Source organism: Miniopterus natalensis, chromosome 3 (assembly GCF_054644295.1).
Source record: "Miniopterus natalensis isolate mMinNat1 chromosome 3, mMinNat1.hap1, whole genome shotgun sequence".
NCBI lineage: Eukaryota > Metazoa > Chordata > Mammalia > Chiroptera > Miniopteridae > Miniopterus > Miniopterus natalensis.
In genome coordinates, this window is record NC_142083.1 from 71,353,705 (window position 1) to 71,369,159 (window position 15,455).

General features: G+C 42.2%; 1 protein-coding gene across 1 annotated transcript in view; it reads left to right on the plus strand.

Moving 5' to 3' along the window:
• The window catches only part of MEGF10 (multiple EGF like domains 10), a 155,628-nt gene that overhangs the window by 86,197 nt on the left and 53,976 nt on the right, over nucleotides 1-15,455 (plus strand). The window contains exons 6-7 of the mRNA XM_016217801.2: nucleotides 10,871-11,117; nucleotides 12,994-13,114. Of these exons, the coding sequence (XP_016073287.2) occupies nucleotides 10,871-11,117; nucleotides 12,994-13,114 (368 nt within the window). The remainder of the gene's footprint in view (nucleotides 1-10,870; nucleotides 11,118-12,993; nucleotides 13,115-15,455) is intronic.

Sequence of the window (15,455 nt, forward strand, 5' to 3'; positions counted from 1 at the left end):
CCTGCCTGTAAAATGGGGTAGGCTAATACCCGATTTTAGTAGAGATACATACATCTCCTCTTTTGGGGTTACGTTGTTAACTGCCTGAAATTAAGGGCTCTGGTTTATTATATAATCCAATTCATTTGTAATATGACGTTGGAGGAGAGCTCTGCAGATACCCTGACCACCAGAAAGATGAACAGGTGGGTCCTAGAGCAAACTAAGCCAGAAACACCGCTGGAGGCAAATTGACAAAGCTGAAGCTGTCCTACAGGGCACATCATGAGAAGGTAGGGTTCTTCAGAAAAGACAATAATGCTGAGAAAAATAGAAGGCAGCAGGAAAAGAGGAAGACCAGATATGGGATGAACTGATTCCATACAGGAAGCCACAGGCATGAGTCCACAAGAGTTGAGCAGGGCTGCTGGGGACAGGACACTGAGGCCACCACTCATTCAGTGGGGTCACCAGGAGTCAGCGCTGACTCAATGGCATATTCTATACACATCTTTCATGATTATGTCTGGTTTCTCATTGTTTGTGATTGTCAAAGAATTTTTTAAATACTTGAAAATTTCTTCAGTGCCAATAAGGAAAAAAAGCTAACCATAGTTTTTCTTGTTTGGTCAAAATATCTTTTATTTCCACTTTTAAATTATTTTACCAAATCGTATTAAATGAAATATTAAAGGGTCTTTAAGAAGAAGAAAAAAAAGGTAAAAAATGTGAACAAGAAAATGGCAATAAATACATGTCTATCAACAATTGAATCTAAAAAACAAAATAAATGGTCAAAATATCTTTTAATTCATTAAAAACCTAGTTGATTTTTTAAAGTTTAAACATTTGTATCTGTGTCCTGGAGCAAATTAATCATGTTCCACATGTGTAAAACTAATAAGCGTTAGAAAGTAATAAAACAATAAAGACTGTTCCAATAGAGTAAATACTAGAGGTTACAGGATCCTCTGGACCAAAAATAAATGGTATCATCTTAAAATTCTGTGAAAACCGAGTGGTTGTACTGCTCACTCCTGTTTCATAGAAGTAGTGGAAGTAATTGCCAAAGAAAGTTTAAATTTTAATGGAATTTATTTGCACTTCATAGACCATATCAAAGTTGAAACTTCTTTTAGACACAAGATACCATAAGCGCAGCTAAAAGAGAAGCAACAGAATGGGAAAAAAATTTTGCAACATGTAAAACAAATGATCATCCAGTTAGCATTGCGGGTTTGAGGACTGGCTTTCTTACTATGAGATTTTAAACAAAATATTTCAGACCTCTGCCCTTTGGCGTCTCACATCCAGACTGAAGATACTAAGTCCTTTCCCAGTAGTCGTCCTGGGTGCTTATCCTCAGTGCTCGCCTCCAGCCCCACCTCCTCTGGAAGCCACCTGTGCCTCTGCCCAGTGGTCCTCTGTGTTCCTAGAGCATCCTACACACTGCAACACTTACCCAGTCTTTTGTGATGAACCTCACTGTGGACCAGTCTCTTCTAATAGATAATGAAATCTTAGCTATAGAACATGCCTTAGACAGGAGCGAGTAGTAAGTGCTCCACAAACAGAGAGAGCTCAGTAGCCATGGAAAATGCTTAACACATTTGTGATGAAAGAATAAATGAGCAAAGAATGAAAAGATGGCAAGACTATAAAGCAAGACATCCTGCGATAGCTCCTGAGGTTATTCTTTTGACTTCAGTGAATAAATGTAATTCCCTCAAATCCCTTACTTAACCCCAGCCTGCAGTGTGTATCCTTGAGATTGTCCTGCACTATGAAGAGGGTCATCAGTGTGCTCTCATAGAGGGACATCAACATTTGTCTTTAGACACATTGAAGAATTAACATTTCGTGCTCCTTTGGCTGGTTCCTAATTTAAGATAAGCATACCCTGAAGTTATAACATGACAGTGTTGCTTTGAAAATTTATGTGGCAAACATTTTTTAAAAGAATAAAGGTCCTTCTTCAGCCACTGAATAATATTGATATAAACAGCACTGGGTGGTTGTCCACAGTGACTGTTGGCACTATGTCAGCTCTCCAGCGGGGCTGTTTGACATGTGAAGGACATGAGGTTTTAGTGCTTTCAGAGATCTGGAAAATACATTTTTATTGTTCTTCTTCATGGATGGAGAGGCTTTCCAGAGTTGTTTTATTTTTAAAGCATTTGATGTTTTGAATGAGGATCTTTTCTTCTACATTAACAAAGGGAATGACACACTATAGCCTTGTTAGCCTGAAGCACAGGGAACAAAATCACAGGAGATAAAAGACACTGGGGGAACCAAGGCTTAGGAAGAAAGGGTGTGTGTTTCAGGAAGAACTGTGTTTTTTCTGCCCTTGGAGACAACAGAACATTATTTTGGTCTCTTCTAAAAGACACTCATTCTTGTAGAGATATTTTCTTGAAAGTGACTTATTTGTGCTTTGTATATTAGAATATGAAGGGTTGAGTTTCCTTCCCTATAACTTCTGTCAGAGTCACAGACTTTCCTATGTTTATTTATTTTATTTTTTAAAAAATATATCTTTATTGATTTCAGAGAGAGAGGAAGAGAGAGAGAGAGAGAGAGGGGGAAACGTCAATGATGAGAGTCATCACTGATCGACTGCCTCCTGCGTGCCCCCAACTGGGCATCGAGCCGGCAACCTGGGCATGTGCCCTGACCGGGAATTGAACCGCGATCTCCTCGATCCTAGGTTGATGCTCAACCGCTGAGCCACATCCACCCGGGCAACTTTCCTATGTTTAAAGTCAATGGAGAACATCACGTGAAGATTCCATGTAAAAATATATTTTCAAATCAGTATAGCTGAGTGATATATTCTCATAGATACTTGACATTTATAAGTTAAGAGGACTTATAGTCTTAGTTACTTCAAACAGCCACCCTGATGAGGGTAGTTATGTATTATTAGCTGACATCACTTTCCCTATGATAAACTTGAGTTCCAAGATTCAGTACCTTATCCTGCTGTATCTGGGAGAAGGGGTCCACAAGGCTCTTAAATCTTGTATAGTTCTACAGTTTGATTTCTTAGATCCCCCAGATATTAAGCCAAGATGAAAAAATGAAAAAAAAAAATCAGAAAAACAGAAACAACAACAGATAAAAACTGAACTCTTTCATCTAGAATTTGTTTAGCTCTAACACAAGTACACAGAATTAGCACTTTTGTGGTTCTCTATAATTCAGAACCAATTGCTTTTTCAAAGTATCTCGTATTTCAAAATGTGTTTCAAGGTTGCTCTGTGGTCTTAGTGGACATAGATCCCCTGAGGCAAAATGAAGCCATTGGGATTGGTGCCTACTAATATGGCAAGATTCTCCAGATTTTACTAATGACTATCTATTTTTTTATGCTAAGGGAAGGATGACTATGAAGTTTATGTGTTTGTAAGTTTCTCCTTTTGCATTTCCGAGCCTCGTGGCCTATACCTCTGGACACATTAATCTTTAGCAAGTGGGGAATTTCTGAATCCAGTTTTGAACTAGCATCTAAGAATTCGATGTAAGATGCAGGGTTTCAAGACACACCCGAGCCTTTTCCAATTGGCTTTGTAAAGACGGATGAAAAGTGATACCAGGGCCTGTTTTTACTTCATGGAGTTACTGGGAAATTTGTTTTTAAAGTTTGAATTGTGATGAACCAAGTTGTGTTTTGGGGCATGCATGATTCATGCAAGACAAACAAACAGTACAAACCAACGACAGATCTGTTGTTCCAGCTTCACGTACAGCCGGGGGACGTTTTTCTTGAGTGTTCATTTTCCTGGGCTGGATGTTCCAGTGTGTCAGCCCCGGAATAAAATTTCTGCCGCTCTTAGGTCTGTGTGTGTCACACACATCAGCAAGTCCTTTTTTTGTAATTAGTACATTCCAACCATCTCCATCTTACAAAAAGAAGGTGAAGTGTGACAAAGGTTGAGGACTTGCTCAAGGTCCCATGGCTGTGAAGTGATGGTGGCCCGGCTGGAGTCCAGGTCTGTCTGATGCTAAATCACTGTACTTCCTCCTTGGGCCAGGGGGTGATTGATGAATTTTGTAACAAGGTGAACTTGAGGGTACACATGACTGCATCACTCCTTTCTTAATGAGAAAATGATTTCACCCTTTCCCTTCCTTTCTTTATTTTCTGATGCAAGTCCTTCGAATGAAACAATTTATTAACATGCCCTGTTCCTTCTCACCAGCATCTCTCACTCTGGTGTTTCTGTTCATCTCTAACTGCCCCTTTCCTTATTCTTTGTCTACACAAAGACAGGAGATGTACTGAACTGTCTCCCTTTTGTTCACAGATGCTTCCTAATGCCTTGCTTTTATTAACGCCTTGTGTGGCTGTGGACGCGTCATTCCATGTCAAAACCATTCTGATGAACCTGCTACTAACACTCCGAAGCCTGGGAAGGTTGTTTGGGGCAAACAAGTATTATTTCTCAAACACACGTGAGACTCTTGTCGTAGGATGTCCTCCTTTAGAAACCAGGCAGAAGCAGTTAATGGGCACTAATCCAGGTTTTGTCATTGAAGAGCGTCACTTCCCCGGGATGGTCTGAGTGGGGTGGGGGTGAAGATCGCAGCTCTGGAGGCCTTGATAGGTTGGGGTTTATGCCTTGCTTTTGCCTCTTGAGCACTTGAGTGACTTTGAGCAAATTATCATGAGTCTATTTTGCACATGAATGTTGGAATAATTATACCTGGTAACATTGAGCGTTATTGTGAGGTTTAAGTAAAATAGCTGCATAGAGATGACACACGTTTGAAACTTCTCTCTCTCCTCACCCTTCACATGGAAAATGAGACTGAGGGTTGGAAGTGAGTTAGGAGAGGAGAATGTGCCTAGAATTGTTACAGTGGATTTATAGGCCTCTCTGCTTGTGAAAGTTAGTTATAGTGCTCTACACGAGCAAGCACATTCATTCATTCACCAAATCGATCTTGAGCACCAGCTGTTCCCGGTGATATGTGTGCCTAGTGTTCAGGTCTGTGGACTCCTAAACCTAATGACATCAATACTATTTTCAGTGAGCTTATTGGCTTTTTTTGTTTGCATAGAATCATTATTGATTTACAAAGCTCTGCAGATCTGAGCATCTCCTTAATTTTCTTTTCTTTTTGAGAAATGCCGTGTGGTCTTACTACTGAGGTAATTTCCTACTTCCAGTGCCTCTAAATATTGAGTCATTGGCTTACCCCATAAGTTTGCTCATGAAAGGTCTTATCATTTGTTGCTCTGCCTTAGTGGATCATATTAGATGGAAAACACAATTGTGAGATGTTATGTTTAACCAAAATTTATAATTTCACTACTTCAGGAGCTGAGTGGTCTGAGAAGTGCTTGGACTTCTGTTTTCACAAAGTCTTAGATCTGAATATTGATGCCACCACTTACTGGTTGGGTGTTTTGGGACATTTTACTGAAATGTTCTCATCTTAAATATGCTCTGTGTGCTAAATTTGACCATGATACCCCCCTTGTTGTAATTTCTGTGAGAACTGGAAAGAGGTGTGTAAAGCATGGAGCACAGGATCTGGCACAATATAAATGCTTAGCAGATCAAACCACTTTAAACCTAATTTTTTGCTTGCTTTTCTCATAGTGCCAAATGATACATGTTGATTGTAGAACATCTAGTTAATCCAAATGAATGAAAGAAAATCATATATGCTCTTAAGACCCATTGATACCCAGTGGTACCATTTGACAATAGAGCTTTTCAGTATCTGTCCCTGTCTCTGCCTATCTCACGATCCCTCTTCTCCCTCCTTCCCCAGATATTAGATTCAACCATATATAATTGCTGATATTTGGCCATTTTTGACCTAAATTAATGAGTTTCACCTGGTTCATTCTTAATATACTGCTGAAGTTGAGTCATGTGGCCCATACAGTTTTTAATCTACTTTTTACAATTATGATATTGCTAACATCTTCCAAGTTCATTAAATATTCTTCTATAATATCACTTTTAATTGATGCATAATATTCCATTATATGATTATACCAAAATTAATAGTCTTCTAATACCAGAAAATTAGGTTGTTTTCAATTTTTTTTTTTTTTAATTATGAACAGTGCTGGGATAAACATCCTTACAGCTTTGGAGGGAGTATAGTGGTTTAGGATACAGACTCTGAAGACAGATCTTCTGCCTCACTGCTCACTACCTGTGTAACTTTAAGCAGGTCACCTGGACCACAGTTCCTTCATCTATAAAATGGAGACAACAATACTCCATAGGGTCACCGTGAGAGTTCATCTGTCTCAAGTGCTTTAGAACGTGGCTATGGGCACACTGTATTAGAGTTAATTACTGTAAATTGTTATTGTCTTTACACATATACACTTATTTCTTTAGGAAAAATCCCCAAAGAGGAATTTATGAATGAAGGGCTTTTGATACACTTTTTCTGGACCAATCTCTAAAATGGATGCAGTAATCTGTTCTCCCATAGTGCCTAAGAGCAGCGGTTTCCGTGAAAAGGGAGAGGTTATGATCGTCATTATCGTTACCCCGCTTCATGCCCCAGGGTGCACAGTTTTTCAGTTTGCTGTCTCTGAACTCAGAAGGCTTCTGACCATTATTGTCAACCAGTGACTGCTGGGACATGGTGGTACGAAGCCTTTTACAAGTCCTAAGATCAAGAAAGGGTGTCAGTGTGTCTAAACGCCTAGGAAAGTCAGTCTTATTTGAGAGATATGAAGAGATGTAAGTGGATGTCATAGAATATATATAACGCTGTTTTCAGAGAGCATCTCAAATTGGGCCTGAGAGATGTACCTGAAGGACAGAGGTTCCTGGTCTGAGTTCGAAGACTGGGGAGACAGAGGGAGAGGACATATAATATCTCCCCATCTCTGCTTATTTTCTAAACTTCTTGTTGTGCATGTGGCTAAGAGAGATGATAGTGGCCGTGATACAGCAGCATAGAAGCCCAAGAAGGCATTCATAGACACTTGCTATTTAAAAGCCTTTTGGCAATTGCAAGTATCACTCGCTCTGAATGTAATACCTCCTGCAGCCTCCCTCCCCTTCCAGGCCCTCTCTTTGTATGTACAGATCCTCACCCTTTGCCTAAATACGGCACACTCTGCCTTTAAGCCCAAGCTTGGGCATCTTGTTAGCTGGGCAGCCTTTCCTGACACTAGCGCTGGTTAAGTGTCATTTCCGTAGTTTCAGTGGCACCTTGTCGATATCCTTGCCCGATTGCTCATCCCAGGCTATTTTATTGCCTAGTGACTTGATGCCGCTGCCACTAAACTGTAAGGTCCTAGAAGCATGCGCTCTTTAGTTCTTTCAACTCTAGGCCGAGTACCATGGCTGGCACCTGGCAGGTGCTCAGGAGTTATCCCTCGAGTGAGATTCAACACCCAGCCCATGAGTGCAACCTGCGGTGACTGTCCTCATTTGAAGTTATAGCCATAGGGGCTGAAGGGTGAGAGGATTCAGTGCTCTACGAGGTGTCACTGAGGGCGGTAGCATGGACTGTATTCTCCTGATATTACTCAGTAGTATAAAATCCCCTTTATTTCCAACTTATCATGAGAGATTAATAGAGCGAGCTGTCCGTGCTGAGACCGTCTTGAACTGTCCCCTGACACATCTGCAGGAGTCTGGGCGCACTGCCTCTGACAGCCGTTTCTAGCTGTTAGCACAGTAAGAGTTGAAAATGAGTCCTCACGCCCTTACTCAAATTTGTTTTTTTCAATTTAATCAGAAGCACAGTTTTGTTTATCTGCCTTTTCCTGTTAGGAACGTCAAGCTATTTCAATGTTAACTACATTTTTTTAAGTGGTCCATGGGAGTAACCAGCCCGGTCACTTTCTCTTGAGGAGCGAAACACTTGCCTCTTGAGGTTAGAGTGAGGTGTTAAGTAAAAGAAGTCAGATGATTTGGGCTTGGATTCTCTCAGACTGCCTTCCCAGGCACGGCACTTGAATTCAGGATAATTGGCTCAGCTTGGCACTAAACAGAGGGAACAAACTCTGCCTGTTTTCTAGACAGTCAGCATACCCTTGACTGTGTAGTAACCAGGGAAGAAAGCTGGCTTTTGTGTGATGAACTGTGTAACTCGCTGGGATACGTTTAAAAATGGATGTGTTGAAGTGGTTAAATATGACAAATGAAGAAAGGAAGTCACAGTGATGGCTAAATGCAAGCCAGGCTTCTGTGTCCCACTCATTCCACTTCCTGCCTATTTGTCTGTACACGTCTGTATGTGGATTTCCCCCCCAGCGTAGCCCCTGTTGGTGCCCAGTGAATACACTGTGAGGCCCATGTATGAGGGGCCTTTTAGGGAAATACAGCCCCAAGGGGAGAAGCTGTCACTTCAAAGCATACCACAGTGCTTAGCTATGGCCAGGAAATTAACCATGTCGGCATGATGGTATTCTTTTAAAAGCTCGAAACCCATCCTTTGATGCTGACAGTTATCAATTTCTGCTATAAACTCGCTTCTATCATGAGATATATTTTGGGTTTTCCTTTTTGTTTTTTAATTGAGTCCTAAGAAAATAGAGCTGGTGTCTCCGCCTGACTGCTCTGCTGGGAGAGAAGCTGCCGGATGGTATGTGGAAATCCCATTCAGAGGCGAGGAGAGACCAGCTCTGTCCCCTCCACAGCTCTTCCTGCCACTCACCTGTCGTTGTCAAACATACAGTAGTCTCTAAAACATACGGGCTCCAGCCCACCCTTAGCACAGTGTCACAGTGGGGAACAAGAACTCTTAACTTGTCATGATTTTTTTTAATGCTTTTGACTTGATCTTGATGCCCTTATCAAGGTAATGTTAGTAGCTAAAATTATTTTTTGTGTGTCAGTCCATTAATCCTCTACTAAATAGAAGGGAAAAAATGTATATTTAGTATCTGAGGCTCCTGGAAGTTGAGAGGGATATGGAAACTTTGGAGAGGATAGGGCAAAAAATAAAATAAAATAATAAACTTTTAAAAAATAAGTAAAAGTATTGGGGCTATCGCATTTAATCTAGCAAAGAGCTAGGTCAAGGATGCACTCACGTTCCAGGGATAAGATCATTTGTAATACAGAGAATAGTGATGCACCAACTATACTGTAGGGACAGGCAGAAAAAGGATCACATTATAGGATGACAGATTTGGCTTATATGGAGTGAAGATTTCCCTTCCTCTTAGGGTGGATGAACCAGGGAACAAGTTATAAAGGACCATGGGATTTACTTTGGTGGGCCTTAAGAACAGGTAGATTCTTCTCTAACTGGGATCACTGAAAGGATATAAAGGAACATACTAGGTAATTTTTTTTAAAAAAGAATATATCCTAGATCGAAAGAGTTACAATTGAAAATTTTTTTTTCTATATCCATAGGCAATAAAAGAAACAACTCATATGACTAACAATTAGGCTTAAATCTCATCTTGGAACTACCAGCTAATCTTATTTTCTGAAAGGAGATTGTGAGCTCTTAGGTAATTGCTTTCTTGATCTGCTTTGGGTTCAATAATTCTCTCTCATTGTTTTAATTGCATTAAAGTATGTTTATTAAAGTAGTAATGAGACCAAAGCTATACTGATTAAAAACAGAATTATTCATTTAAACCTTTTGATATTATGAAACGAAAGGTAGGTTCTCATATTGGAAGATGAATCCTGTACATCTAATTTGTTGTTTGCCATGTGCCTAGGTGTTTTTTCCTCCCAATAGTTTATTTGAGGTCTGTTGAAGTTACAAAATTTTTATGAAATGACACTTTTTATTTTTTTATCATAAAAGCAATTTATCCTAAGAGCTCTAGGCAGGGTGCATCTTCCCCAGTGATTCTTATAGCATCTAATTAATAAATAAATGCACAGCGAGCTGGGCAGTGCATATTAAGAGTAGGTTTTGCTTGTCGTCACTATTTATCATTTGTAGACTCTTTGGGATTGAAGTTTTTTTCCCCTTCCATGCTCCCCTTTGCCTCCTCATTGACTTGAATTACAGCCACTCTTCCTTTCCTTTGAAACTGTGCTTTTAAATCTCTCTTTCAGATGCTGTTTTCTGCCTTTGTCTTACCTGGTTTCATTTGCCTAGTACATCCTTACTTGCTGTCCATTTTATATTTCAGAGTTGTTTTATTTTTTAAAATAAGGCAGTGAGTTTAAACATTTCAGCCAATTTCCCCCCCTGCCTTTTCTGCTTATCTCCCAGTTACACATATTTTGATAGATACCTTGAAAGCAGATCAGCTGTTTGCTTTGAAAGAGCCCAGCCCAGCCCTGGAGCAGGGTCATCCACTCCTCAGTGGCTGTGCCTGCAGGCCCCTCTTGGTCTTCATGACCACTGCCTGAGGTCAGCCCCTCACTCATCTCCTGATCTCCTGCCATTCCTCTTGCCCGGCACTCCTGCCTGTCACTTTCTGCTCCGTTCTGCCCTTTCCTCACACTGTAGCCAGCTGACCTTACTATGAGACAAACCTGCAGTGTTCCTCGTTGCTTAAAACCCTTTACTACCAATTCCTTGTCCAAAAGGTGCAATCCAGACTCGTTAGTGTGCGTAAGAGCGCCTGCATGAGCTGACCATTCCCATAGGCAGCCTCACCCCCCCCCCCCGGCCAGTCACCCCGCCACGTCAAACCCAACATCCCAGGTGCAGGAACAGGCTGAGCAAAGGCACAGAGTGGGAAAATGTAGCTGGGCTTCAGCAGTGGCGTGACGGGAAGTGGCTTGCTCAGGGCTGAGCATCAGTGCGGGAGGCGTGCCCTGGGCTGGTGCTTGGGCCCTGATGCCCAGCTAGGGAATGGCAATGAAGGCGCCATCGGGCCATGTTTTCTATGAGGGAGAGAAAAGCTGACTGTGTAGAGCTTGCCTTCACCCATCCCATACTCTAATGTCCCCCCTGTTTCCTTCCCCAACCTCAGCCTGTGACGGCGACCACTGGGGGCCTCACTGCAGCAGCCGGTGCCAGTGCAAAAACAGGGCCCTGTGCAACCCCATCACGGGGGCCTGCCACTGCGCCGCGGGCTTCCGGGGCTGGCGCTGCGAGGACCGCTGTGAGCAGGGCACCTATGGGAACGACTGTCATCAGAGGTGCCAGTGCCAGAACGGAGCCACCTGCGATCACGTCACCGGGGAATGCCGCTGCCCACCCGGGTACACCGGAGCATTGTGAGTGACATCCCGCTGCGCGGCATGGCAGAACTCACCCCCTCCTGCGTTCACGACACTGCTGCCACCTTACTCCTGTGCTTCCGTTTCTGTGGCGGCCTGAAGCTCACTGAGAGGGCGGGAGTCCTGCCCGGATGCGGACATCGGCAGTGACGGCCGCGTGAAGGTCCTGCTGTCTGACCCTTGAGCATCAGAGCCCAGCAGAGGCTCAGGGCCATTGTCCATGCTTTGTTCTCGGCAGGACAAAGCTAGAGAGGCCCGGGGGGCTGTGCTGGATGGCAGTACTTGGGGGTCGTTGGGAAAGATTTGAAGTTACACTTTGCATCTCCCACAGTCACATTCCTTTCACGCTGCTGGTGCTAATGGCCCGTGTTGTTCTGTTCTGTGTGGCAGATTAATTAGCGGGATAAAACTGGATGGGCTCAGTGCCTTAGAAAAGAGGAAAGGGAGACGATGCTAGAAATAGTCCATGATGAAAGGTTACCTGGGATACTTAATGCCCACAGACTGCACGTTGCTTTGTGAATATAAAAGTCTCTATCACATCTGTGCGGGATATGTGCACATAGGTAGTTTAACTCCTTCTGGACAGCAATGAAGCAACTACTTAACTCCACCACTTTCTTTGTGGGAAGGACATTCTTCAGTTTGCTTGTGTGGATGGTCCCCAACTTAACAATGCTTCAACTTGACAATTTTTCAATTTCATGATGATGTGAAGCAATATGCATTCAGTAGAAACCGTACTTTGAATTTTGAATATTGATCTTCTCTCAGACTGGTGATATGTGGTATGACACTCCCTAGTGAAGCTGGGCAGTGGCCAGGAGCCACAGCCCCCCAGTCTTCTGATATTCTATAGCATGTTCATTGTGTTAGATGACTTTGCCCACCTGAGGCTAATGGAGGTGCTCTGAGCACGTTTAAGGTAGGCTATGTAAGCTGTGATGTTCAGCAGGTTACGTGTATTAACCGCACTTTGAAATTATGTTTTCAGTTTACAGTGGGCTTATCGGGACATAACCCCATTGTAAGTTGAGGAGCATCTGTATTAGCAAACAGAGTAAGAGGCAGAATTTTCCATAAAAGTAGGAGATGGAAAAAATCTCGTTCCCTTACTGAGAAAATTACACTTGTAAATCATAGAACTAAACCTAAAAAAAAAAAAAAATTTTTTAATGGGGCTGATTAGGTAACTGCTTCCTGCTGACAATGTTAGGGCTATAAAGTAGAGCTAAAGAAAGCTCTGGAAAGCCCTGATTTTCAGAAGAAGGAATGATCATCCCAAATGATTTAATTGTTAATATTGCTTCTCTGGGTTTTTATCAAGGCCGCAGCTGACTAGGGCTTTGGGAGACTTGGAGCAACTTCACAGGAGAATAAAAAGACAAAGGCTTAGAGAAGAGGGGTCATGGGACACGGTCAGTTAGAGGCATGGAGACTGTCAGGCTGAAGGAGAGAACACTGAAAACTGATTATGAAAGACGTGCACAAAGTGGGGGCGCGCAAACGTTTCAATCTCCTTTGAGGTTAGAACAAACACAAAAATAGACTTCAAATGTAGCACGTGGGCTCTATGAAAGTTACATGGAAAGTTCTTGACATCAGGAGTACTTGGTGCTCTCACATAGGACAGAGTCTCCTCAAGTTGAAATGACTTCATCAGACAATACCCCCAGAAAAAGGGAAGGACCAGGTCACCCCTCAAAGACCCTTCCGGAAAATATGATTAATTCTCTCAATGGTAATGAAATGAACAATATGGAACAGGGAAAGCTTGTCTGTTTTAGGGCCCTGAGTGCTGTTGTGTCCATGAACCTAAGGGTCATGTGGTTGGATAAATAATGGTGTCCTTTGTCACCCGTTAATCCCTCAGCTGTGAGGATCTTTGTCCCCCTGGCAAGCATGGTCCACAGTGTGAGCAGAGATGCCCCTGCCAGAATGGAGGAGTGTGTCATCACGTCACGGGGGAATGCTCTTGCCCTCCTGGCTGGCTGGTAAGCTCCCCTCCGCCCTCCCAAAGTCACTGTTTCAGGATACTCAAGTGAAAATACTTGTGGAGGACTTTAGCACAAAATAAAGTTACACTGATGGTTAAAGATTCCAAAATTGGAAATACACAACCATGTCAAAGCTGGAATGCTTCGGTCCAGAGAAGGCAGAAGGTGATTCAATCCTGAATTTGAAGTACACTAAGGGTCTTCATGGAAAAGACGGTAGGCCATCTGTCCTGAATTTCCCCTCAGGATATAAAAAGGAAATATCTCATCTTACATATGGCAGCCAGAGCTGTTAAACACTGGACATATTTAAATAATCATTTTCATAATTATGTTCCATAGATCACTATTGTTCTTTGAGAATGTTATTCTTAACAGAATAAGTGTTATATGAAAAAGTTATCTGGTCATATAAATCTGGAGATACTTTCAGGTAGACCAAGTTTCCCAAGCGTTGCAGAACTTCTCAGATCATTTAATATCATAATCCAAGAGGAAGCTATAATTCACCACACTTTCCAAACTTTGACTGTGATACTCTTTCTGTATGTGGCATCACACAAGTTTAATGTGATGTTGAATGCACAATGTCAAAACTGTTTTACTAACTAGATTTCTCTGAAACAAAGAAATAATATTGGTTCTTATTTCTTTGAGTTGGTTTGTGCATACAGGTCTGCTTGAAGGCAGAAGAGTGAATGACCAATGTCTCTTTCTTTCATTAACAAAAAAATAAAAGAACAAATTTACTTCATGGTAATTTCTATCTCCATGAGGGTGGGAAGCTGCTCTTGCATAGTTACAGTGACTTCTTAATTGCCAAATCCATTCTCATTCCACTCTTCCATTCTCAGCTTCATTTCTCCAAAGCTTTGACACTGTCCCTCATCTATTTCCCTTTCTTAATCTCTTTTCCCTTCACTTCTCTGATAACCCTCTCTCCTACCTCTCCTTAAGATCTCCTTTCCTAATTCTCTGCCTCCTACAAATCACTTTATTGCAGTATTTTGTAGGTTTCATTCTTGTTCTTCTCTGTTCTTACTATAAGTCTTCTCTGAAAATCTCATCCAGACTCATGGCTTTAACAACCATAGGCTGATTTTCCAAAATCTTAACTTGCCCAGACATGTATCTGTCACTATCCTGTTAGATGCCCCAACCTAGGTTACCTATAATGAAGCCGCCATCTGTCTAGGTGATGCCCAGGCTTCAGTCTTAGGAGCCTGATGTGGGATGGAATTGGTCTGGTATTGCCCTTGTTGTAGGCATAGAGCAAAAGAGAACTGGAGTCCAGTTCCCAGCGACAGTCATGGGAAATAAGGGAGAGGTCAAGATGTCCAGACCACTGGGACAAGTGGAAAACAAACATCAGACTCAAGGTGAGACTTAGAAATGGTAAGCAGGCAAGACAAGGTCTGATTCTGAAGGCAGAGCCTAGAGGAATTCCATGAAGTGGTAAAGTCACAGTGAGGGATCCTTTTATTGGGCACCAATGAGAAGGTGAACAAGGGATCATGAAAGGAGCACTGAGGTGGTTCACACAGGCCATCAAAGTCAGTGTTAAATCCAAACTTGTACACCCAGCAGGTGGCAGGTGGCCTCTCTTAAGGCTACTCCTCCTCTACTTTTTTTTTTTTTTAAATTTTCGTTAAAACCAACATTTTTCTTTTAGTGGCCCAAGGTAGAAATGCTCTGTTATCTTTGGCTCTTTCTCTTTCCTTTATTTTGTTCAGCCTTTTGTCAACACTGGGAAGAGCTATGTGTTTTTTAAATGAGGAGATGTAGGCTTTCTACTCCTAGGATGTCTGTGTAGACATCGAATGTATAGTTGCCTCATCTTGAGACTGAAGGTTTCTTCTTCTTGGTTGGGATAGTCACAGTGCGGCATAGTAGTAACCACAGGTTTGGACTGTGAGTCCCACCCAGCAGGTGGCTGGTGGCCGGTGGCCGGTGCCATCTCCATCAGCCCAGGGGAGCCTCCCTATGCTCTGGCCCCCTGCTTGGAAGATGTTTCTTACCGAATGCTTCAGGTCATTTTTCTCTCTGTGCAGCTGAGCTTCTATCTTCTACTTCTCTTTTAAAGATCTTATTTTTCCTATCATCCTAGGTGCTTTTCAAAGACGAATATACCTTCCTATTACACATACACACACATGTATTTTAGCTAGTAGAAGTAATGTCCGACTTAAAGCTGTTTGCTCACATTAATTCTTATTCATAAACAGCATTTCAGCAGCATCTCAGGCTTATGTGGGACCGTTACAAGCTGACTAGTGAGAGCCTGTCCCCGAGAGAGTAGAATTTTCATCAGAACCCCTGCTTCCCACAGAGCGATCCT